The sequence below is a fragment of the Pezoporus wallicus genome, unplaced genomic scaffold, assembly GCF_028554395.1.
Source record: "Pezoporus wallicus isolate ANWC-B61680 ecotype Strahan unplaced genomic scaffold, APGP_CSIRO_Pwel_v1 contig_5069, whole genome shotgun sequence".
NCBI classification, from domain to species: domain Eukaryota; kingdom Metazoa; phylum Chordata; class Aves; order Psittaciformes; family Psittacidae; genus Pezoporus; species Pezoporus wallicus.
In genome coordinates this window covers 7,859,667-7,877,724 of record NW_026642361.1, presented here as the reverse complement: position 1 = coordinate 7,877,724, position 18,058 = coordinate 7,859,667, and the positions used below count along the sequence as shown (strand labels likewise).

General features: G+C 45.9%; 2 protein-coding genes across 2 annotated transcripts; one reads left to right on the top strand and one right to left on the bottom strand.

The window, feature by feature from the left end:
• Nucleotides 1-2,139: 2,139 nt before the first annotated feature.
• LRRC10 (leucine rich repeat containing 10) lies at nucleotides 2,140-2,976 on the bottom strand. The gene has a single exon (XM_057429540.1). It carries the CDS (start codon nucleotides 2,974-2,976, stop codon nucleotides 2,140-2,142), a length of 837 nt encoding a protein of 278 aa, XP_057285523.1.
• Nucleotides 2,977-7,663: 4,687 nt separating this feature from the next.
• On the top strand, nucleotides 7,664-16,811 carry LOC130610005 (cathepsin E-A-like). The gene is made up of 9 exons (XM_057429537.1): nucleotides 7,664-7,905; nucleotides 8,064-8,241; nucleotides 10,283-10,400; nucleotides 10,866-10,984; nucleotides 11,446-11,645; nucleotides 12,039-12,161; nucleotides 12,826-12,970; nucleotides 15,381-15,479; nucleotides 15,575-16,811. Exons 1-9 carry the CDS (start codon nucleotides 7,850-7,852, stop codon nucleotides 15,752-15,754), a joined length of 1,218 nt encoding a protein of 405 aa, XP_057285520.1. The 5' UTR covers nucleotides 7,664-7,849; the 3' UTR covers nucleotides 15,755-16,811.
• The last annotated feature ends 1,247 nt before the right edge of the window (nucleotides 16,812-18,058 follow it).

Here is an 18,058-nt window from a genome sequence, read left to right as displayed (position 1 = left end):
GTGCAGTCTGGAAGAGATGACCAAACATGCCGTGAAATACTGAACTCGAGCCAACTTTACAAAACCTTGCATTAGAGGGTGGTTGGTGGCGAGTGTGGCAGGCTGCATTGTGCTCCTTGCCCCCCCTTCCCTTGTCATGTCTGCTGTAGCCTGTCTTTATATTCCCTTTCCTATTCCAGTGGTTGCTGCAAAGGCAAAGTTTTTTAATTGGACTAGTTTCTTCATGCTCAACTCATAAAGAAGTCCATCATGCCTGCAGCACATTCTCAACAGCTGGAAGCAGGGAAAAGTAGAGGCTCTCACTGTCTATGTGGGAGCCCCAAGAGCTGAGCCAGCTGTGACCCTTCTGGCCCTGCAAGGATAATGCAGTACCTTGGCAGACACCAGGGCAAGGCTGCCAAAGCAGCAAGAGTACTTTCTTGATTTCAAATTATCTATGCAAACATTTTTCTCATTAGGTTTCCTGAAACAAAAGCGAGTCTGTTTACAGAACACTCCTCCAAACTTAAACTTACATCTTCAGATCTCCAAAAGCGACAATATGTGTTAGGAATGCTACATTGAAATACAACCGCTGACCAGCAAGTGAAAGCACCTTCTTGCCCACCTGCTCAGACAAGTAAAATACCAGATTAGTTCCATAGGGAGTAAGCCATTGAACTTGGATGTTAAAAAAGCCCAAAACATTTGTCCTGCTGAGTAATCCTCTGGGAAGAAACAGGTTAGATAAAGAATTTGGAAAGAGAATTTGATTAATTCCAAAGAAGGCTGTTTTAACTCACCGAGGTGTTTGTTAGTGTACTTTGTTTAATTTGACTACATGCTACATGGGTGCCAGCCAGATCTAAATTCAGACTTCATTTAACAAGACAGCAAGTGCTAGCAGAGGCTATGTGTTTCCAGATCATTTTTCAAGCATGTAAATGACATTAAGCAGTCACGAACTGGCACTGGCTCAATTCTGTTCTGGGAAGTCAACTGCCGCTGCTGCAGGCTGCGCTGGTGAGACAGTTCCACTCGAGTGAGGCAGAGAGGGAAGTGGCTGTTACGTGCCGCCACAGGCTCCCCACCATCTTTAGAAGCTGTCTTCTACCAAACTCAGTGATCTGTGCTGTGGAATCAAAAGCTAAACATGTCATTTTGAGCCAGAGTTCTGTGTTAAACAATGAAAGCAAAACATACAATGAAAAAAGAGTTCAGTGCGTTTTGAAGGGGATCTGAACTTGTCTGAGTTACAGCTGCAGAAATACCCAGCTGAAATCAACGGAGTGAAGTTTGCCCCAGCTTCAAGTTAGGTGCAAGTGTGTAACAGCAGGCTCCCAGCCCAGGGCTTTATTCATGCAAGTTTACCTTTACAGCTCTTGTGGTGTTTCTGTTTTAGTCAGGCTTTGATTTTCTTCTTTGCTACTGCATGAGAACTTGGTGTGTAAAGCTACCCTTAATGGCAATGTTGTTGGTAACAGAAACTAGCAGCAAAGCCTGTTGCTTTCCTCACCATCATTTAGAATGCTGCTTGGCAATAACAAAACAAGGGTGGTTGCAAATTTTCCAGGAAGAAGGCTGCACTGGTAAGAGGAGAGCTTGCTGGTACATACGCACTGTTTCCTTGATAGCACAGCCAGGGCTCTGCTACAGCTTCCCACACGGCAGGGAGGGAAACCTTCAAGCTGTTCCTGTGTTTCAGATAAGGCATTTGAGACAAATGCTGTGCTTACTTTACTGCAGTGACTCAGAAGCAATCACCTTGAACAGTGGCATCCAGCTGAGCTCAGACACCTCAGCAAGGTGGAGGGGAGAAGGGTGAGCCCATGGATGAAGAGTAGCAAGTCCATTCGTGCTCTGCACAGTCCACCCATGGAAGACATCTGAACTGTCTCATCTTTGCTGCCACCTCTGAGTGGTCCCCACATGGGTGGAGGGGGAAGATGATGAAGCCTTTGCTCTAGAGAGTGCTGGGTGCTGTGCAAAACAGGTGACTGTACAAGAGGGTTTTGCTCTCATCTAGCTTCAAGCTGGTGCACCTACTCCCGAAGACTAGCAAGGCAGTGTGGGGCTCCCTGGATGCCAGCAAGCAAGGGAGAAAGAAGTAGAGGCTGGGTGGTGGTGTGAGTGCACTGCCACCTTTGCCAGAGTGAAGCATCAACAGGGCTCGACTTCCAGCTCAGGCTTGATGGCAGGAGGTGGCGATGGTCTCTCATCGAGTGGAATTTCTACCACTGCCCCGGACCGCTTTCGGGGTTCAGGAGTCTCCTCTGACCACCTCCCCACCCTGCGAACTCCTTTGGCCACTTTGGGTGCGTTCCTGCAGGGGTTATGGTCATAGATCACTAACTTCAGACCGGGGAGGTGAGCCAGGCTGGGGAAGAACCGGATAGAGTTGCGATCCACGTCGATCACCTCCAGGAAAGGCATGTCCAGGAGCACAGCGGGGAACTCAGACAGCAGATTGCCCGACAGCCAGATGGTGCGCAGCTCCTGCAGGTACTGCAGCTGCGTGGGGAGCGTGCGCAGCGCATTAGAGCCAGCATGCAGGGTCTTGAGCAGAGTCAACTCGCACACCACCTCGGGCAGGTACTGCAGGCAGTTGGACTCGATCCAGAGGGTCTTGAGATTCTGCAGTAGACGGAGCTCAAGGGGCAGGCTGCAGAGCTTGTTGTTGCCCAGGTAGAGGATGCACAGCTGCTTCAGCGTGCACACGACCAGGGGCAGTGCTTTGAAGTTGTTGAAGTCCAGGGCCAGGATCTGCAGGTTTTGCAGCTGCTCCAGTTCCGGAGGCAGATGGTTCAGGTTGTTGTCACTCAGGTACAGCTTAACCAGTTCCCTAAAAGAGCAAATGTGCAGAGGCAGCCGCCTCAGCTGGCTGCCGCTCAGATCCACCATTTTATCCACTGGCATCTCTTCTAGGTCTTCCACGAGGTACTTCTGGCACTCGTTGGAGGGCACAAAAGCAACTACGGCTTTCAGACTGTTGCCCATCCTGTGACTTTTCTTTGGGGATGGCTGGGAGTGTATGTACGGGACAGGAGCCCGCCTGTGCACTGGCCTGCCAGTAACTCTGTCTTCCCAATATAAGGCTCTGTTTACATGGCACCAGCCGTTAATCTCAAGGGCTCTGAAACATTTCTGATAACCAAATGAGTGTTTGGTGATGGGGATTACAGACAGGACGATGCAGAGTGCGGGTCTCCCTCTCTCACACACACTCCTGCTCGCCCCTCCCCAACAACATTCCTTCTTGCCTCTTCCTGCAATGCACACTGTAAATGCTCACTGATTTTGCCCCAGCCCATCTCCCCAGTGCCCCAGCCCCTAACTTCTTGCTCTGGCTGTGCTGTCTGTGCAGCCAGTGCTCTCTGCAGGGATTAGCTTGGGAGAGTAAACAGCGCAGAAGACCAGATTTCTAAACTCAGATGTTTAGCTTTCATGAGACCTTCAGCGGAAACATCGGACGTAATCGAATTGGTGTTTAAAATACCTGTCAGGGCTCGACTGACTTTCCAGACGGGTGGCACTTCTAGGGATTTACTTTGCAAGGTGCCAAATGCATAATTTCAGAGTGTAACTTGCCACCCAGTGCTTATCTTAAAGCTTTAACACAAATACTTGGCAAACTGCTATCTTGAGCTGTTCTACTATTTATGTTCCTAATTTAATGGTGTTTACTATAGCTCCTGGCACTCTTGACTTTGTAGGGCCTTTCTCATTACATTATGTTTTACATCTTATCTGAACCCCTGTTTAATATGCTCACTATCACAACCTGCCAACGCTGTCCTCCGGCCACCTTCCAACTGTGCTACTGCAGTCCCTGTGTTCCTACCAAAACCTGAAAAGAAACTCCCATGAATTTAATTCCATCCAGATTCTCACTTGGTATGAGTGAGATACATACAATGTTAAGAATTATGACTATTTAGATGTGACAGTGTAAACTGTTCCCCTCCTTCTCTCAGCAAGACTCATTGCTGTTCAGGTCAGGAGCACCTCTGATTTCTAGGAGGAAATCTTGAATTCCCATGTGCAGGCACCTCTGTATACTTTGACTTTTTGAACTGCTTCTGTTTTAAGTTTTCCTGGGGATTATCCTACCTGTGTGTTGGACATAGCTTTACTATGACCTTTGGGTATGAAAACTGACAGAATGTTTTCATAGAATCATAGACTGGTTTGGGTTGGAAGGGACCTTAAAGATCATCCAGTTCCAATCCCCCTGCCATGGGCAGGGGCACCTTCCTCTAGACCAGGTTGCTCAGAACCACAGCTTCTGTGGGCAACCTCTTCCACCATCTCACCACCCTCACAGTAAAGAATTTCTTCCTCATGTCTAATCTAAAACCACGCTCTTTCAGTTTAAAGCCATTCCTCCTTGTCCTATCACTACATGCCCTTGTAAAAAGTTCCTCTCCAGATTTGTTGTAGGACCCCCTCAGGTACTGGAAGGCTGCTCTAAGGTCTCCACCAAGTGAGCCTTCTCCTGTTTTAAAGTGAAATGGCCTTTCCAGCAGCTGGCTCTCTACTTTGATATACCTACAGCTTGTTGCTGTCATTTTCCACGCTTACCGTAATTTAGGGAAGATACTTTCTTCCAAGAACCTGCAGTAGGTTTCTGGGTGTTACATTCTACACAACCAAAATACATGATTGCTGAGAGTCACATATTCTTGGAAAAACAAAAGGCAGAGTAAACAAAAGATTGAGAAAAAGGCAATATCACACAGTTGAGGTGGCCTCTGATCTCTGGTCACATCTGGGAATAGAGAGCTCTCTACTGGCACTTGTTTTCCAGAGTAAAGCAACTCTTAGCTATCAATCAAATGTATGCTGTAGGATGTTTACTAGTCTTTTCTGTGCAAGATGTGTCTGTGCCATGCAGCAATGATGCTATGAAATGTAAGGAGGGTTTCCTGGGGGAGGACAACAGAGAGAACATCTGGGAACTAGTGTTGCTGCAAGGCAGAGAACAGTGAGTGCTGTAACGTGAACGCCATGAAGTAGGTTTTGGATGGAGAAGCTGGGCAGAGTATCAAGCCTGGAGAACAAAGATATGCCGCAGTCATCTGTGGCTGTGCTGTGGAAGAGAGGCGCTGAAAATACTTGCTGTCATGACAGAAGGCGGGACATGCTAGGCATAGCGTCCCAACAGCACCAGCTGCTTCTCACTGAATGAGCACCTCAGAGAAGCCACCTTACTGCTTGAGCACTACACACCCTGGCAGAGGACTGCTGTGGGGGTCCTGTCATTCATTCCCAGAGTTCACAGGGCATCCTTTCCCAAGCAGGTACCCTGGAATGTCATCTGACTGATAAGAAAATAGACCCATGGCCCTCATGGTTTTTGTATATGTTTCCATTTCCGAGGAGCTGTGGCACCTTCTAAATGCAAAGCTCCCTGCCCTGTAAGGTACTGTAGGCTAGAGGGGTTGAAAATCAAATGAATTTGGCATAAATAATAATGAATTAACATTCATAGCAAAGACATGTCCCTTAGACAAATCTCATCAGATATCCTGCTGATCAGGACAACAAAAAAGCCTAGGTAAAAGTATATCAGCTTCTTTGTTTAGTCATATTTTCCTTAATAATCCATATGGAGAGAAACAACTTTGCAGTACACCTTATGTTTATAGGCACACGTACTTACATTTTTTTTTCTACTTGAATTATTTCTACTGGAACTTTTAAGCTGCAAACAACTTGGGGATCCTTTGCATTGTAGTTTAATCATTATTCCAGCTTATCAAAATAAGTCACGATGACCTTCTGTTGCCGCATTTTGTACCTCTGTTGGCGAAATGAATGTCTGCTTGGAACACACGGTGAGATCAGAGTATTTGGGGAAACTATAACCTTTGTGTGGTGAGACAACAAAGGGCTACATTTGCAATAAATGAATAATCTTGAGCTTTCTGAGAACCAGCGACTCAATGGAGGCTCTAAGGCAAAGGCAGTCCCCTCACCAGACCCAGGGCGGTGTTTTGAAAGCCACTTCGTGTCTTCAGTTATCCTGATGCCCTCCAATATGAACATTAATGACTTCCCAGAAGCATTTGTGGCATTTGAGGAAAAGTTCAAGTGATAAAGGTACTCAGCACAGACGTTGTCTTGCTCTTGTCAAAATGACACTGCTCTACCAGGGGGCATGACATCTGCTCTGCTGCGCATCAGGTGGCGCATGTAGGCTCCTTGAGAAATGCCTTTGCTCCCTGGAAGTTCACAGATGACCACAGCTATTGCTCACTGTCCTCACTGCCAGCACCCAACTCCTGCAGCTCGGTGGCTGGGGCAGCTGTGGGGCAGAAAATATAATTGCTTGCTGAGAACTTGTGTAAAACCTCTGAGTTTGCAAGAAACAGGGAATGCTGCTCAGGGCTAAGGAATTAAAGACCAATCGCAGTAAAATGGAAACCAATGTAAAAGCTGTGATTTTTAGATTTTAGTATTTTTTATGTAAATTAAGACTAGAGCTGCTGGTGCTTTTTCAGATCCAAAGCTCTGCACACAGCTCTGGACAACAGCCTTTGCTGAGTTTCTGTAGCCCTCATGCTTTTGCAGGTAAGTTTGAAAAAGTAGAATGTGTGTCTCAAAATCCAGGGGACTAAAGACTAGAGCTCTGAATTAGTTTATTTTAAGGCAAAACACTGTGTGTTTGTTTTTTTTTCCTGTTTTTTCTTGACTGGAGCATTGCTGCTAGAGCAGATGATGACTCCTGCCTCCTCCATGTTCTTGACATTCACTCTTCGCTGTGCGAAACATCTGCTGTCTTTTTTGGGAAGGTACTGAATTCCAGTTCACCCTCATGTGGTGAGCAGTTCATCTGAAATAAGTGATGTATTCCAGGGAAAAAGTTGTCATTGCTCTTTTCCCGGCATCCTAGCATAGGCCTTTGAACAAAACAGGCTGATTATTCACATTTAGCTTTGTTGCATGCCAGGCTGCAGCATGTGATTGCTCACTGCGCTTCCTCATGCAGAGGAAAGATAGAGAATGTCTCACAAGTAACTCACAGTCTCAACGCTGAGCTTCCTCGCAGGCAGTTAATGGGTTTGGGGTTGCTCTCTGTCAGATCAGCCTCTTCGACACCGTGACTTTTCCGCCAGTTGGAGTTGGATACAAGTGTCAGGCAGGGGTGGGAACCGCTAACCTCAGGAAACTCGCAGGAAAATAAACCCGAGCAAGCGCTTCCAAGTGTCTTGCTGAAACCCGCACAAAGCCACTGGCTGTTTATTACTGTGTGTTGCAGCCTGTCATGGTTTTTACTTTCGATCCCCATTTTTTCATGTGGCAGTCATATTTATGTTTAGCCTGGAGCTCTCCCATAAACAGGGAATTAAGCTTCAGTTGTTAAGGGATGACTTGTCATAACCCTATCACATGCCCTGCTGAAATACCTCCATGTAAAAGGGAAATGGTTACATGTTATGTCCTCTTTCTCTGCATTGGACACATCTGGGCTGCTTGTCACTAAAATAACCTTGAAAAGAAGCTTACTTGGAGGGAACCAGGCAAGTTCCTGGACCACCTCCTCTTTCCCATCCTAACAGTAGCCAAGCTCATACCATGTATTTATGTAAATGACACTAAGGATTGTTAATAAAATGTTTATTTGGTCTACAAATAAAATGTCTATTTGGTCTACACTGTGCCCTGGTCATCTGTCTTAGTAGCTCCCCTGGACACTGCTATTTGCACAATCCAGCGGTTACTCTGAGAGCAAATGAATCACTTTTCTGCCAAAGCACTGACCTCCTGTGATTGATTGACCTGGCGAACAGCCCTCTGCTGACAACGGGCTATAAAAAAGGGACTTCTGAGTAAATGAGTGTTGTTAGACTCTGACCTGCTTGGAGCCATGCGGGTGATGCTGTTGGCTGTGCTTTATGTCCCGTTAACCCTGGCCCTGGAACGGTAAGAAAATGCATCTAGCATCACTGGCACGTTTGAGATGCTTTCCAGGGTTGCTACTTGAGGTCTCAAAAAATAAGCAAATTTAACAATAAAAGAGTGTATGAGAGCTCTAGAAAGGAGACCCAGTGAATTTTTGTGCATTTATGTTGTTTCTGTAGAATCCCCCTCATTCGATTCAAATCTATCAAGAAACAGCTGAAAGAAAAGGGAGAATTAGAGGAGTTTTGGAGGAATCACCACCCTGACATTTTTGCCCGGAGGTACCTGCATTGCTTCCCTGCAGATATTGCTTTATCAGTTGGAACTGCTTCAGAAAGGCTGTATGATTACATGAATGTAAGTACAGTTTTGGTAATACAATCGTAAGGATTTGTTGTTCTCTCGAAGATGCTTTATTTTTTTCCAGCACATTTCAAATCTAGTCTCTCAATGAATATATAGGGCTTGAGGTGGCTTGCTGCTCTACACTATTAGATCATAATATCACTAGGTATTCGATCATACAAAATAGTCTGCTAGTCTGCAAAATATCACATGTCTAGATCCAGGTTAGCATGGGACCTGTGTAGAAAGCTGATGTAGTCTAGCAGTGGTAGTTCTCTGACAAGTTTCATTTTTGTGTAGATCTGGATTGGACTTGATTGGGAATCCGGACTAATGTAGGTTTGCCTGTATCAATCTGTGTTCAGGACTGCTTTTTTTTTTTTTTTTTGTGGCAGAACTTGATTGCTTCATTTAGCTGTATTCTATTTATCAGAAACTTGGATGTTTGCATGGTATAAAAAAAATCCCCCAAATCTCATTTATTTGACCATGTGGTGTCATAAATCAGTGATAGCAAAGACCCAAGTAGGGTTTTTATTTGTCTGTTTTTATCTCCTGAGCTTAATGTGTATTAAATATTGGAGACTGACCTGGCTCTCACACTAACCTGACTGAACTGACTACCTAAATTGAAAAAGGTAAAAAAGGAGTTCCATTGGATCTCAGACAGGCAAGTCAGCAGGTCAGCCATTCTGTAGATTGTCTTTCCTGGGTTTAGCGTGTTGTCCTCTTGGATGGTCTCTGTTCTCTGTTTTATTTGATCCTTCTGTTATGCTTATGTAAAGAAAAGCTAAGTTGCAGAGACATTGTGGAGGCTGCATGTGAGCAGGGAAGGGAAGGCTGAATTAATTCAGCAAGAACTTCCTGACACTTGAGAGCTGTAATGAAATATGTCAAGGTGAGCTAGAGATGTGTGTAAGATGTATTCTTCTGTAAAAGAAGAATAAAGGAGACTGAAACATATCAGCCTGCTTTAAAGCTTATCAAAGAGGGGATAAATCTCAGAAGGACAAAACACACCCCCTTCCCCAGCATATCCAACTAACACCAGGAACACTTTAGTGGAGGTTTCAGTGCAAGGTGTTTGTGTTTTTTCTTTTTGATGTACATGTCTTAGAACTGCCTCACTTTGCAGATTAATTGATAAAGGTTTGTTTAATACAGGAAGGAATAAAATCCTACTGTATGTTCTCTTAAATGGTGCACTTGCTTGCCTTTTCATGACTATCTCATCCAGACCCTAAACTCTGGGGTCAGAAACTATATTCAGTGTATTAACAAGTATGCTCTTGAAGATACACATTCAAATATTTGCATTGCTACAAAAGGCTTGGCACTGGCTATTGCTTTTCTATCTGCGTTTGAATTCCAGAAATGCCTCTTCCTAAAAATAGGCCTCTTAATGCTGAAATGCTCTTCCAGGGCCAGATAGGGGCACTTAGACACTTGTATTCGGGATGTGGATAAGCTCTTCGCTTCAGCACTCACGTATTCACAGATTATCCTCAGCTGGTATGCAGGAATGGTCACTCATTTCCACTGGATGAATTTGTTCAGTTCATCAGACACAGTCAGTGCAACAGAGCAATTTTTTGACTTTCTAATAGCTGATAATTACAAAGGAAAAAGCTCAGCCACATGTGACAGTGTGCCATTGGTTGGAGCCCTCTGACGCTGACAGAGGCCGGTCATGCTGTCTCTGCACCACTGGTTTCTTACTGACATCAGTAAGGAGCTGCCTGTGTGGTTGTGCGAGAGTTTTGTCTTGGAGTTGACTGCTGAAGTTGGTGCAAGGGGGCTTGCTGACTTCATGGGGGAACCCAACTGAGTGTTTGCTTAACAGGCTTTAAAAATCCTGCACTGTTATGCATGCAGCTGGAGTGAAACCTGCTGCACACAGCCACTCCTGGAGCCACACGCAGTGCCCTGTGCATGCCTTCATGTTCAAATTGCACCCAACCCCCTGAGAAAGCATTGTGTCATGCTCCCACGTCTGCCTGTTTCTCGGGAATAGCAGTGCAGCCCAGAGCAGGTTGTGTTGTTTGCCCCCCAGGCACAGTACTATGGAGTTGTGAGTGTCGGCACACCGCCCCAGAAGTTCACCGTCGTGTTTGACACCGGCTCCTCCAACTTTTGGGTCCCTTCTGCTTATTGTATCAGCGAAGCATGCAGTAAGAAATGTTACTCTCCCTTTTGCTTTGTGTCTTGGGTTCCTTGGACACTTCTCCTTTCCCAAGGAGCTTGCCTGCAGCAGGGATTTGGGAAGAGAAGATTTGGAGCACCCCTGAGGGTCACTGTCCCCTCCCTGGCTTGCTCCTCTGTCCCTCCGCATCACCCCACAGCCAGGGCAGGCACTGGCTGCACTGCCATGGGTCCTTCTGCACCATGAGGTACCTAATGTAAAGGGCATGAAAATAAACCTGAGAGCTACCAATACTGGTGAAAATGCCCATTTTTGTTTTAATTTGTCTTTACAACCCCAAGTAACCTCCAAGGTACAGAAAAATAGGGCTGTCTGGAGGGCACATCCACCTCCATCAACACCTTCCTCTTGCATCTCATCTGGTTCTGCACTGGGGAGCAGGTGCATCACCATTACCTCCCCTCGGTGCACAAATGTCATTTGTTTTGTGTAGGGGTGCACCAGAAATTTAAGTCCTTTCTGTCAGATTCGTACGAGCACGGTGGGGAAGCCTTCTCCTTGCAGTATGGCACGGGACAGCTTCTGGGCATTGCTGGCAAAGACACGCTGCAGGTAAGTGTCCACCTCAAATGGGTGTCAGCCTCCAGGTCAGCTGTTTTAAGGCAGTTCACATTCTGGCTTTGCCCTGGAAAGCCTTACCTGGTTTAGGCAAGGGCAGGGTGGAGGCCCCAGCAAGCTGGGTGCTGAGAGGTGAAGGTGCTGTTCCAGCTTTGTGCTACCAAGACAAACCCATAAGATTCTGTTTTTCATTTCTGCTTGTCTCCTTGGGTCCTGTCATGGATTTATAAACAAACAGCCATAGAATCCAGGCATTACAAGGAGTTGATGTAGCCTACCTGCCAAATGAGCACCTGTTCTATTGATGCAAGTCACCTAAGGATATTGTGCAGGCTTTATAAAAGGAATGAATCCATTCATATGGATCTGAAATGTGGATAATGTATTCTAATTGATGGTGTCTTTGCTTTCAACTGTTTTGGGATTGTTGTTTTTCTTTTTTTGGTACCAAACAGATCAGTAACATCTCCATCAAGGGCCAGGACTTTGGCGAGTCGGTGTTTGAGCCAGGAACAACCTTCGCCCTTGCCCATTTTGATGGTGTGCTGGGCTTGGGATACCCCTCCTTGATAGTAGGCAATGCTCTGCCCGTGTTTGACAGCATCATGAACCAGCAGCTGGTAGAGGAGCCGGTCTTCTCTTTCTATCTGAAAAGGTCAGTCTTTAAAGCGACACTGCCAAAAGAGAAATACATCTGTTTTAACTGTTGACAGCCATGCATCTTTATAAAGCTTCAACTGAAGAAAGGAATTTTCCCCATTTCTTGGGTTTTGATTGGGTTTTTTTTTGTTGTTTTGTTTATTCTGAGGCAAAAGCAGCAACTGGCTCAGCCTGCTCCTGCTGCCTATCTCAGTCCTTGGCAGCCTACAGAACATCTTCTCAGAGGTTGTTTGGAGGCTCTGAGATGGGACATATGCAGTTATAGGTTAGAAATAATCCCTTTCAGTTCCCATACCTGAATTTAGGAACGGCTGTGGTTTGTCTTTTGCTTTTTTAAGTGTCTGCTGGCACGCTCCCATGTCTGTGTTAACCTGTCTTCTGCTTTCAGAGGAGACGACACTGAGAATGGTGGTGAGTTGATTCTGGGGGGGATAGACCATTCTCTCTACAAAGGTTCAATCCACTGGGTTCCAGTCACCGAGAAAAGCTATTGGCAAATACACGTGAACAAGTATGTATGAAATATCTGGTGGAATTCACCTCCCCAGGTAAAACCTGCAGGCAGAAACACCTGGTTATACAGGAGGACTCAGCTGCAGTGTTTTACCCTTGTGCCTTTAGAAGAGGGGTTTCACCAGAATGAGGCAGGGGTATATTAGCTCTTTGAATCGGCTGAGATACGGGTGGCTGTTTTCTGGCAGAGCATGTTAAAATGTTTTAGTATGATACACCAGTGGTCAAGTTGACTCTTGGTAGACTATTCAGTTAAGAGGTCAAGGCACACAGGAACAGAATCCAGCTCTGGGTCTTGCTCTCATCTTTCCTGTTAACCTTGGTCAAAGAAGTCAGTGTCTCTTTGCTCCTCCTCCATCATGCTGTGTAAATCAAGGACAACACATACCTGTGGGTGAGAACAAATTCATCTGCAGGCAGCAAATGATTAGGGCAGTAGGAATCTTGAGAGAGTGAGTCCACAGACAGGACATCTTCCTCATGCAGTTTCCTTTTATTACCTTCTTGGCTTCTAAAGACATTCTTGTCTTTAAAGACTGGCAAAGCTTGGCAGCTAGTTTTAACCTTAGTCCGTACTCTGGCACTTTAGCTAGCAATAATGTGCTGCTTCAGTCAGAGTGTACATGCCATTTGCTTAAAGATGCTTTGTTTTTCGCTTGCAGTATAAAGATCCAGGGCCGGGTGGCATTTTGCTCCCACGGCTGTGAAGCCATCGTTGACTCAGGCACTTCTCTTATCACGGGCCCCTCTTCACAAATCAGGCGATTACAGGAGTATATTGGGGCAAGTCCATCACGTACTGGAGAGGTAAAAACTATAGAGCCAGAAACCAGTCAGAAAACAGGAAGAGAAACTGGTATTTGGTGCAAAAAGATTATAGGGTGGGAAAATAACCAAAATAATAGCTCAGAAATGTCCCAGCAAAAGCTTTGCTTCCAGGGCAGCACTGAACTCACAACCAAGCTGGTTTTGACCCATCTGCCTTGCTGCCCCAGCCCTCCTCACAAATGTCCACTTCCTTTCCCATACTCATCTGTACCAGCGCGTAAGAAAGTAATGGGGGAATCTGTTTGAGGACTCCATCTGTAGTCTACATCAGAGATCATTCTCTTTCATAAAATCAGAGGATTTTCACTGTCCTCAGCTGTAGACATTGGCTCCCCAGTGATGCTGCCATGGCCAGCCCCATCAGCATCAAATGAAAAGGGAAAGATATTTTAATTGCATCATACAATGGCTTCACTGACAAGACCTCTCACTGTCAGCTTGCAGTGGAGCAAGCAGTGTCGTGCCAGGGCTCTTGGGAGTCACTCACCACGCTGGCTCCTGGCAGATGGGCCACGTGCTTGGACAGACCTCTCTGTCTCTTCTTCCTCTGTCTCCTCACTGGTTTTCCTCTCTTCCCTTCTGCTCTCTCCTGCATCCCCCTTGCATCTCTGCCACAAGTCCTGCCCTCTCCCAACCATGCCTGCCCTCTGAGGAGAACCTCCTCCTCCTCCAGTGGGACAGAACATCTTTGTTACCATTTGATGGCCTCTGTGACCCTGCTCCTACAAACCCTGACTCCCTGCACCAGTCTTGGGGGGGCTTGCATGAGCCGAAGTTGCTTGAGGTAGCTTAGGCTTTCCCATGGCCTTGCCATCCCAGGCTGGGATGTCGCTCTGCTGCCCTTTGCATCTCCCTGCTGGCAGTTTTCACATGGTGTAACTGAACCCTTGTAACATCTAAGCACTCAGTTAGCAAGCCTGAGATGGCTAAATCCACCTGCTGCCAGGGAAAGAGCAGCTTATTTTTACTCAAATGCCTTATTGCTGGCCCTTGGCTGATTCCCATGGGTAATCGCCACATCACCACAGCTCCAGTGCACCAAGTAAAGCTGCCCTGTATGACTTCTGTCAACTTTGCAGCTAGCTGTCTTGATCCTGACCCACGACTGCTCTTGGAAGAGCATTGAGTGTTATGGTTGCTCTGCAAAGATCAAAGACATAAGTGGACTTTTAATCTGTCTCCTTTTGTAAATGGAAGACCTGGAGTGGCACTTGTGTATTTCCAATGTACTTATATTAGCATAATATAAACCAGGAACAGGTCATGGCAGTATAAGTCTATATACTCCAGTGCTGACACAAGAACACTCAGCCAGCATCTCAGATTCTGCAAAAAAGCATCCTGAAAGCAAGACTTTCTATGACTCTTTTTGCAGCAAGCACAGATAGGCTAAATATATAGGCTCAAATTTATCCCACTATAAGTGGGTGCATCCATCAATGATTTTACCAGAACTTATATCTCTTACCAGCAAGGATTAATTTATTCTGGACATACTAGCTATGTGAATGAATAAATGTAAATGAAAATGTCTTGCTTCTTGTCTCCTACAAACTATCACACTGGCTTTTTCAGTCTTATCCTCTGTATCCCATCATTTATTTGTTCTAATGGTATGACACCTGATAAATATACACAAGATTTAGAGGTATGTTTTCATAAAGCAGATTTAACAGCAACAAAAATAGATTCTTCCTTCTAGGAAGTCTCTAAAACAATGACTTTAAACACTACAGTTTCCACAAAGATCCCTCTGGGGCTTGGAGCATTCTGCAGTGCCATTTAACATACCCGTTGTTTCATGAAATAACAAGAAAGGCCAGGAAATTATCTTCTGTATTACTGTAAGTGGATGTATTACTTATGGGAATTAATGACCATGCCAGAGTTTAGTTCTGATCTTTAAATCCCACTTCAGAGCAGTGTGTAAGCACAAAGCACTGTATTCCTCACTGGCTTTTTTCCCCTAAAATGACGATGTGAGGGGAGGGAGTGGGGTGAATGCTCCCTACGTAGGCTGGAGGCAGTTCCCTCCATCCAGTCCAAGTCTTTTGCTTGCTGAAATGGATTCACTGGGGCTCACACACTCAATTTTGCTTCTGAGTTCTACCTGGGGCACATCAGTCTCCCTTCACCTAATTTCTTCTGAGGCTCACGAGGATTTTCATCAGTACTGGGTTCCTTGGGGCTTTGGTGCAGCAGTCTGAGCTGCTAGGCTGGTTTGACCCAGTGCAGGAGCTAGAAAGCTGGAGGGCAGTGTTGGGCCATAAGTCATCCTGATGCTGCTTGTAGCAAATTCGCTATTACCTGCTGCTAAAGTCTTGTATTCAAAGGGCAATACTTAAAAAAAAAGGCAAACCTATCCCGCCTCAATCCGTGCATCACACAGTTTCTTGTAGACTGCAGAAGACTGTCCAGTTTGCCTCACATAAGCTTCACGATTGGACACCATGAGTACAAGCTGACAGCAGAGCAGTACATCATAAAGGTGCGCATCTGCAGCCTCCCTGTTCCGTATTTCCTGCTTCTTTAGATGGGCCTGGAGCAGGCTACCCCAAGGACACTTTGTGCTTTCTCTTCCAGGAGTCTATTGAAGACCAAACCTTCTGCATGAGCGGCTTTCAGTCTCTTGACATCCCGACTCGCAATGGTCTGCTCTGGATTTTAGGAGACGTCTTTATGTCTGCGTTTTACTGCATTTTTGACCGTGGGAATGACAGAGTGGGATTTGCAAAAGCTGCTCATAGGAAGGATTACGACTGAGTCCTTATAGCGTTTATTCTGCCTTAACCTAAATGTTAATGTAATGATCTTCAACACAAGCGTGAAGAAGGGCTTTAACTGAAACTCTGGACCTAAATGCGGTTGTGCTGTCCCCCACCAGGTTTTAAGGGCTTTGATGTGATACTTGTCCCAAATTACACAGCTTGGTTCAATCTCCGTGTGTTTACATCTCAGAAACTATTTTTCCTAAACAACTGACGGACATCACAGCTCTCAGGGTGAAGTGCAAACAGCTCAGCACTCAGGTCTGCAAAAGAGCAGGAAGGATAAAATAGGCTGAACAGTGCCAGGCTGACAAGATAGCAGTTATGAGCAGGGGAAACTAACCCCAGTCTGGGCTGCTCTGGGTGTTCTTTTTTATTCTTGTGTGCTAGTTTCTCACTGCTTTCCTTTTCCTCATTATTTTCCATGGCTAGTCCTTTGTCCATCCTTGTTTCCTTAGTACCATGGAAATTCTTTTTATACTGGCTTGTTCCAACCAGTTTATATAAAGGGGAATTTGACTGATGTCTGTATGACCACTAATGTCCACTACTGTTACTTGCACACCATTTCCTCCTCCTTACGCCATCTCTCAAATTTGCTTTTTCCCTTGGGTTCATTCTCACTTGTCACTTTCCTATTCCTCTTTTGGGTCTCAGCATTCAATGCCTATTTCTTAGGTCAGATGCTGCTTTTAGTAGCTGACACCTCTGTCCCTTGGCGGTGTGGGCAGCTGGGAGCAGCATCTATATGCGTTACTAAACCCAGACCACAACCCTTGCAATGGGAGGTACAAAGGGGTACCGATGCATCCTCCCCACCTCAGATGAGTTACAGGATCAATGCACCAGCACTTGACATTTACTGTCTCTTGCTCAGCCACTTCTTGTCACCAGTGGCAGCTGCTTCAGCACTGGCAGAGGTGTGAAACAGCCATAGGTAGCTGTGCTCATTTGGCAAAAGAAGATTTACCAAAATTACACCCGTAGGAGTATGTGGATTGTTAGAAGAGATACTGCCCCTGTACATGTGAATAAAACTTAACCAAACAAAATCTGCTTTGGTCTTAGTGCTGTTTCAGTTTCATTTTGTGTTGTCTTACAGGGCAAGGGGGAAGAAGGCATGCAACAGAAATTGAAAATACAGGTTGCTCTGCAGCCTGGAGGGGAGAGATTTGATGTGTTGGGTCATTGGGGCTGCTTGTGTCTCACTAAAGCTGATAAATGCCTGCAGCTCCAGCCCTATGCAGCAGGCACCTCCCAGGTAGGGCTGTGGGGAGCTGGAGACTGGCCGCACTGTGGCATGGCTGGGGCAGGGGCTGGTGGCCCCAGGGGACTTGTTGCTGCTGCCTGTCTGGATGTGCTTAGCGCAGACCCAACACAACATCCATTACTGGCCTTGGCAGCTTTGGGGTCACAGCCCCTTAGATTTGAAGGCTTTAGCTGTAAGACTCAGTAAGTATTATTAAAGCAAGATGGCTTGCTTGTAGGTATCTCTGAAATACTGATCCTGCCTTCCAGGATGAAATACTCCCTCTCTCTGGTGCATGTTTTCACGACCCTTTTTGCAGCCACATTGTGTTACGCATTTGGCATCCAGGCTGTCAACCTGTAGCAGTGGGGACCTGCTGCCACTTGTCTCTCTGCAGGCAAGATGGAGCTGTATGAAGTTACCATGTATTTCAGGCCAGCCTTGCCTTGTTTCGCCTTTGTCCATGTCACTCTTAAAGAGTAGAGCGACCATGAGATAACTTACTGGTCTAGAAAATGTTGTTTGTATAGTTGTAAACCGCAACAAACATCCATAAAGCCTTCTCAGTCAATTAACAGCAGGGGGTTATTTTTGTTTCCCCTACTATGCAGCAGACTTAACACATTGGTACCTTTCAGTTTCTCTAAAATAGGTATATATTCCTCAAACATGAGCTTGCAGTCAGAGTTAGAGATCTGTTATTTATGATGGCGGAATTTAAAGATGATGGGACATGCCCCTGCAGCCAGTCGGCCCCTACACCAACAACTCAGCTCTACAGATCCCAGAACAGAGCATTCACACATCCAAGCCATAGGTGCAAAATTCGGCAGTGCGTGCAGGGACCAGCCCTCTCTTTGCCCTGATATATCTTATCCTGCTCAAGATTAACACTATCTGATGGGAGCAAGCTGCTGCTCTGACTTGTCTATCCTGGCCCTGTTCTATCCTCAGTCTTCTCCAGCCTTGCCAGATTCTGTAGGTTTGCCTCACTATTCCTGGTAGGCATCAAGCTGACTTGCATGATAAGTCACACCTTTGCAAGAAGTG

Coding starts and splice junctions, on each gene's coding strand:
- LOC130610005 (XM_057429537.1), top strand. CDS start 7,850: ATGCGGGTGATGCTGTTGGCTGTGCTTTATGTCCCGTTAACCCTGGCC. Junction 7,906..8,063: donor TTAACCCTGGCCCTGGAACG/GTAAGAAAATGC, acceptor TTGTTTCTGTAG/AATCCCCCTCATTCGATTCA. Junction 12,971..15,380: donor GTCCATCACGTACTGGAGAG/GTAAAAACTATA, acceptor TGCATCACACAG/TTTCTTGTAGACTGCAGAAG.
- LRRC10 (XM_057429540.1), bottom strand. CDS start 2,976: ATGGGCAACAGTCTGAAAGCCGTAGTTGCTTTTGTGCCCTCCAACGAG.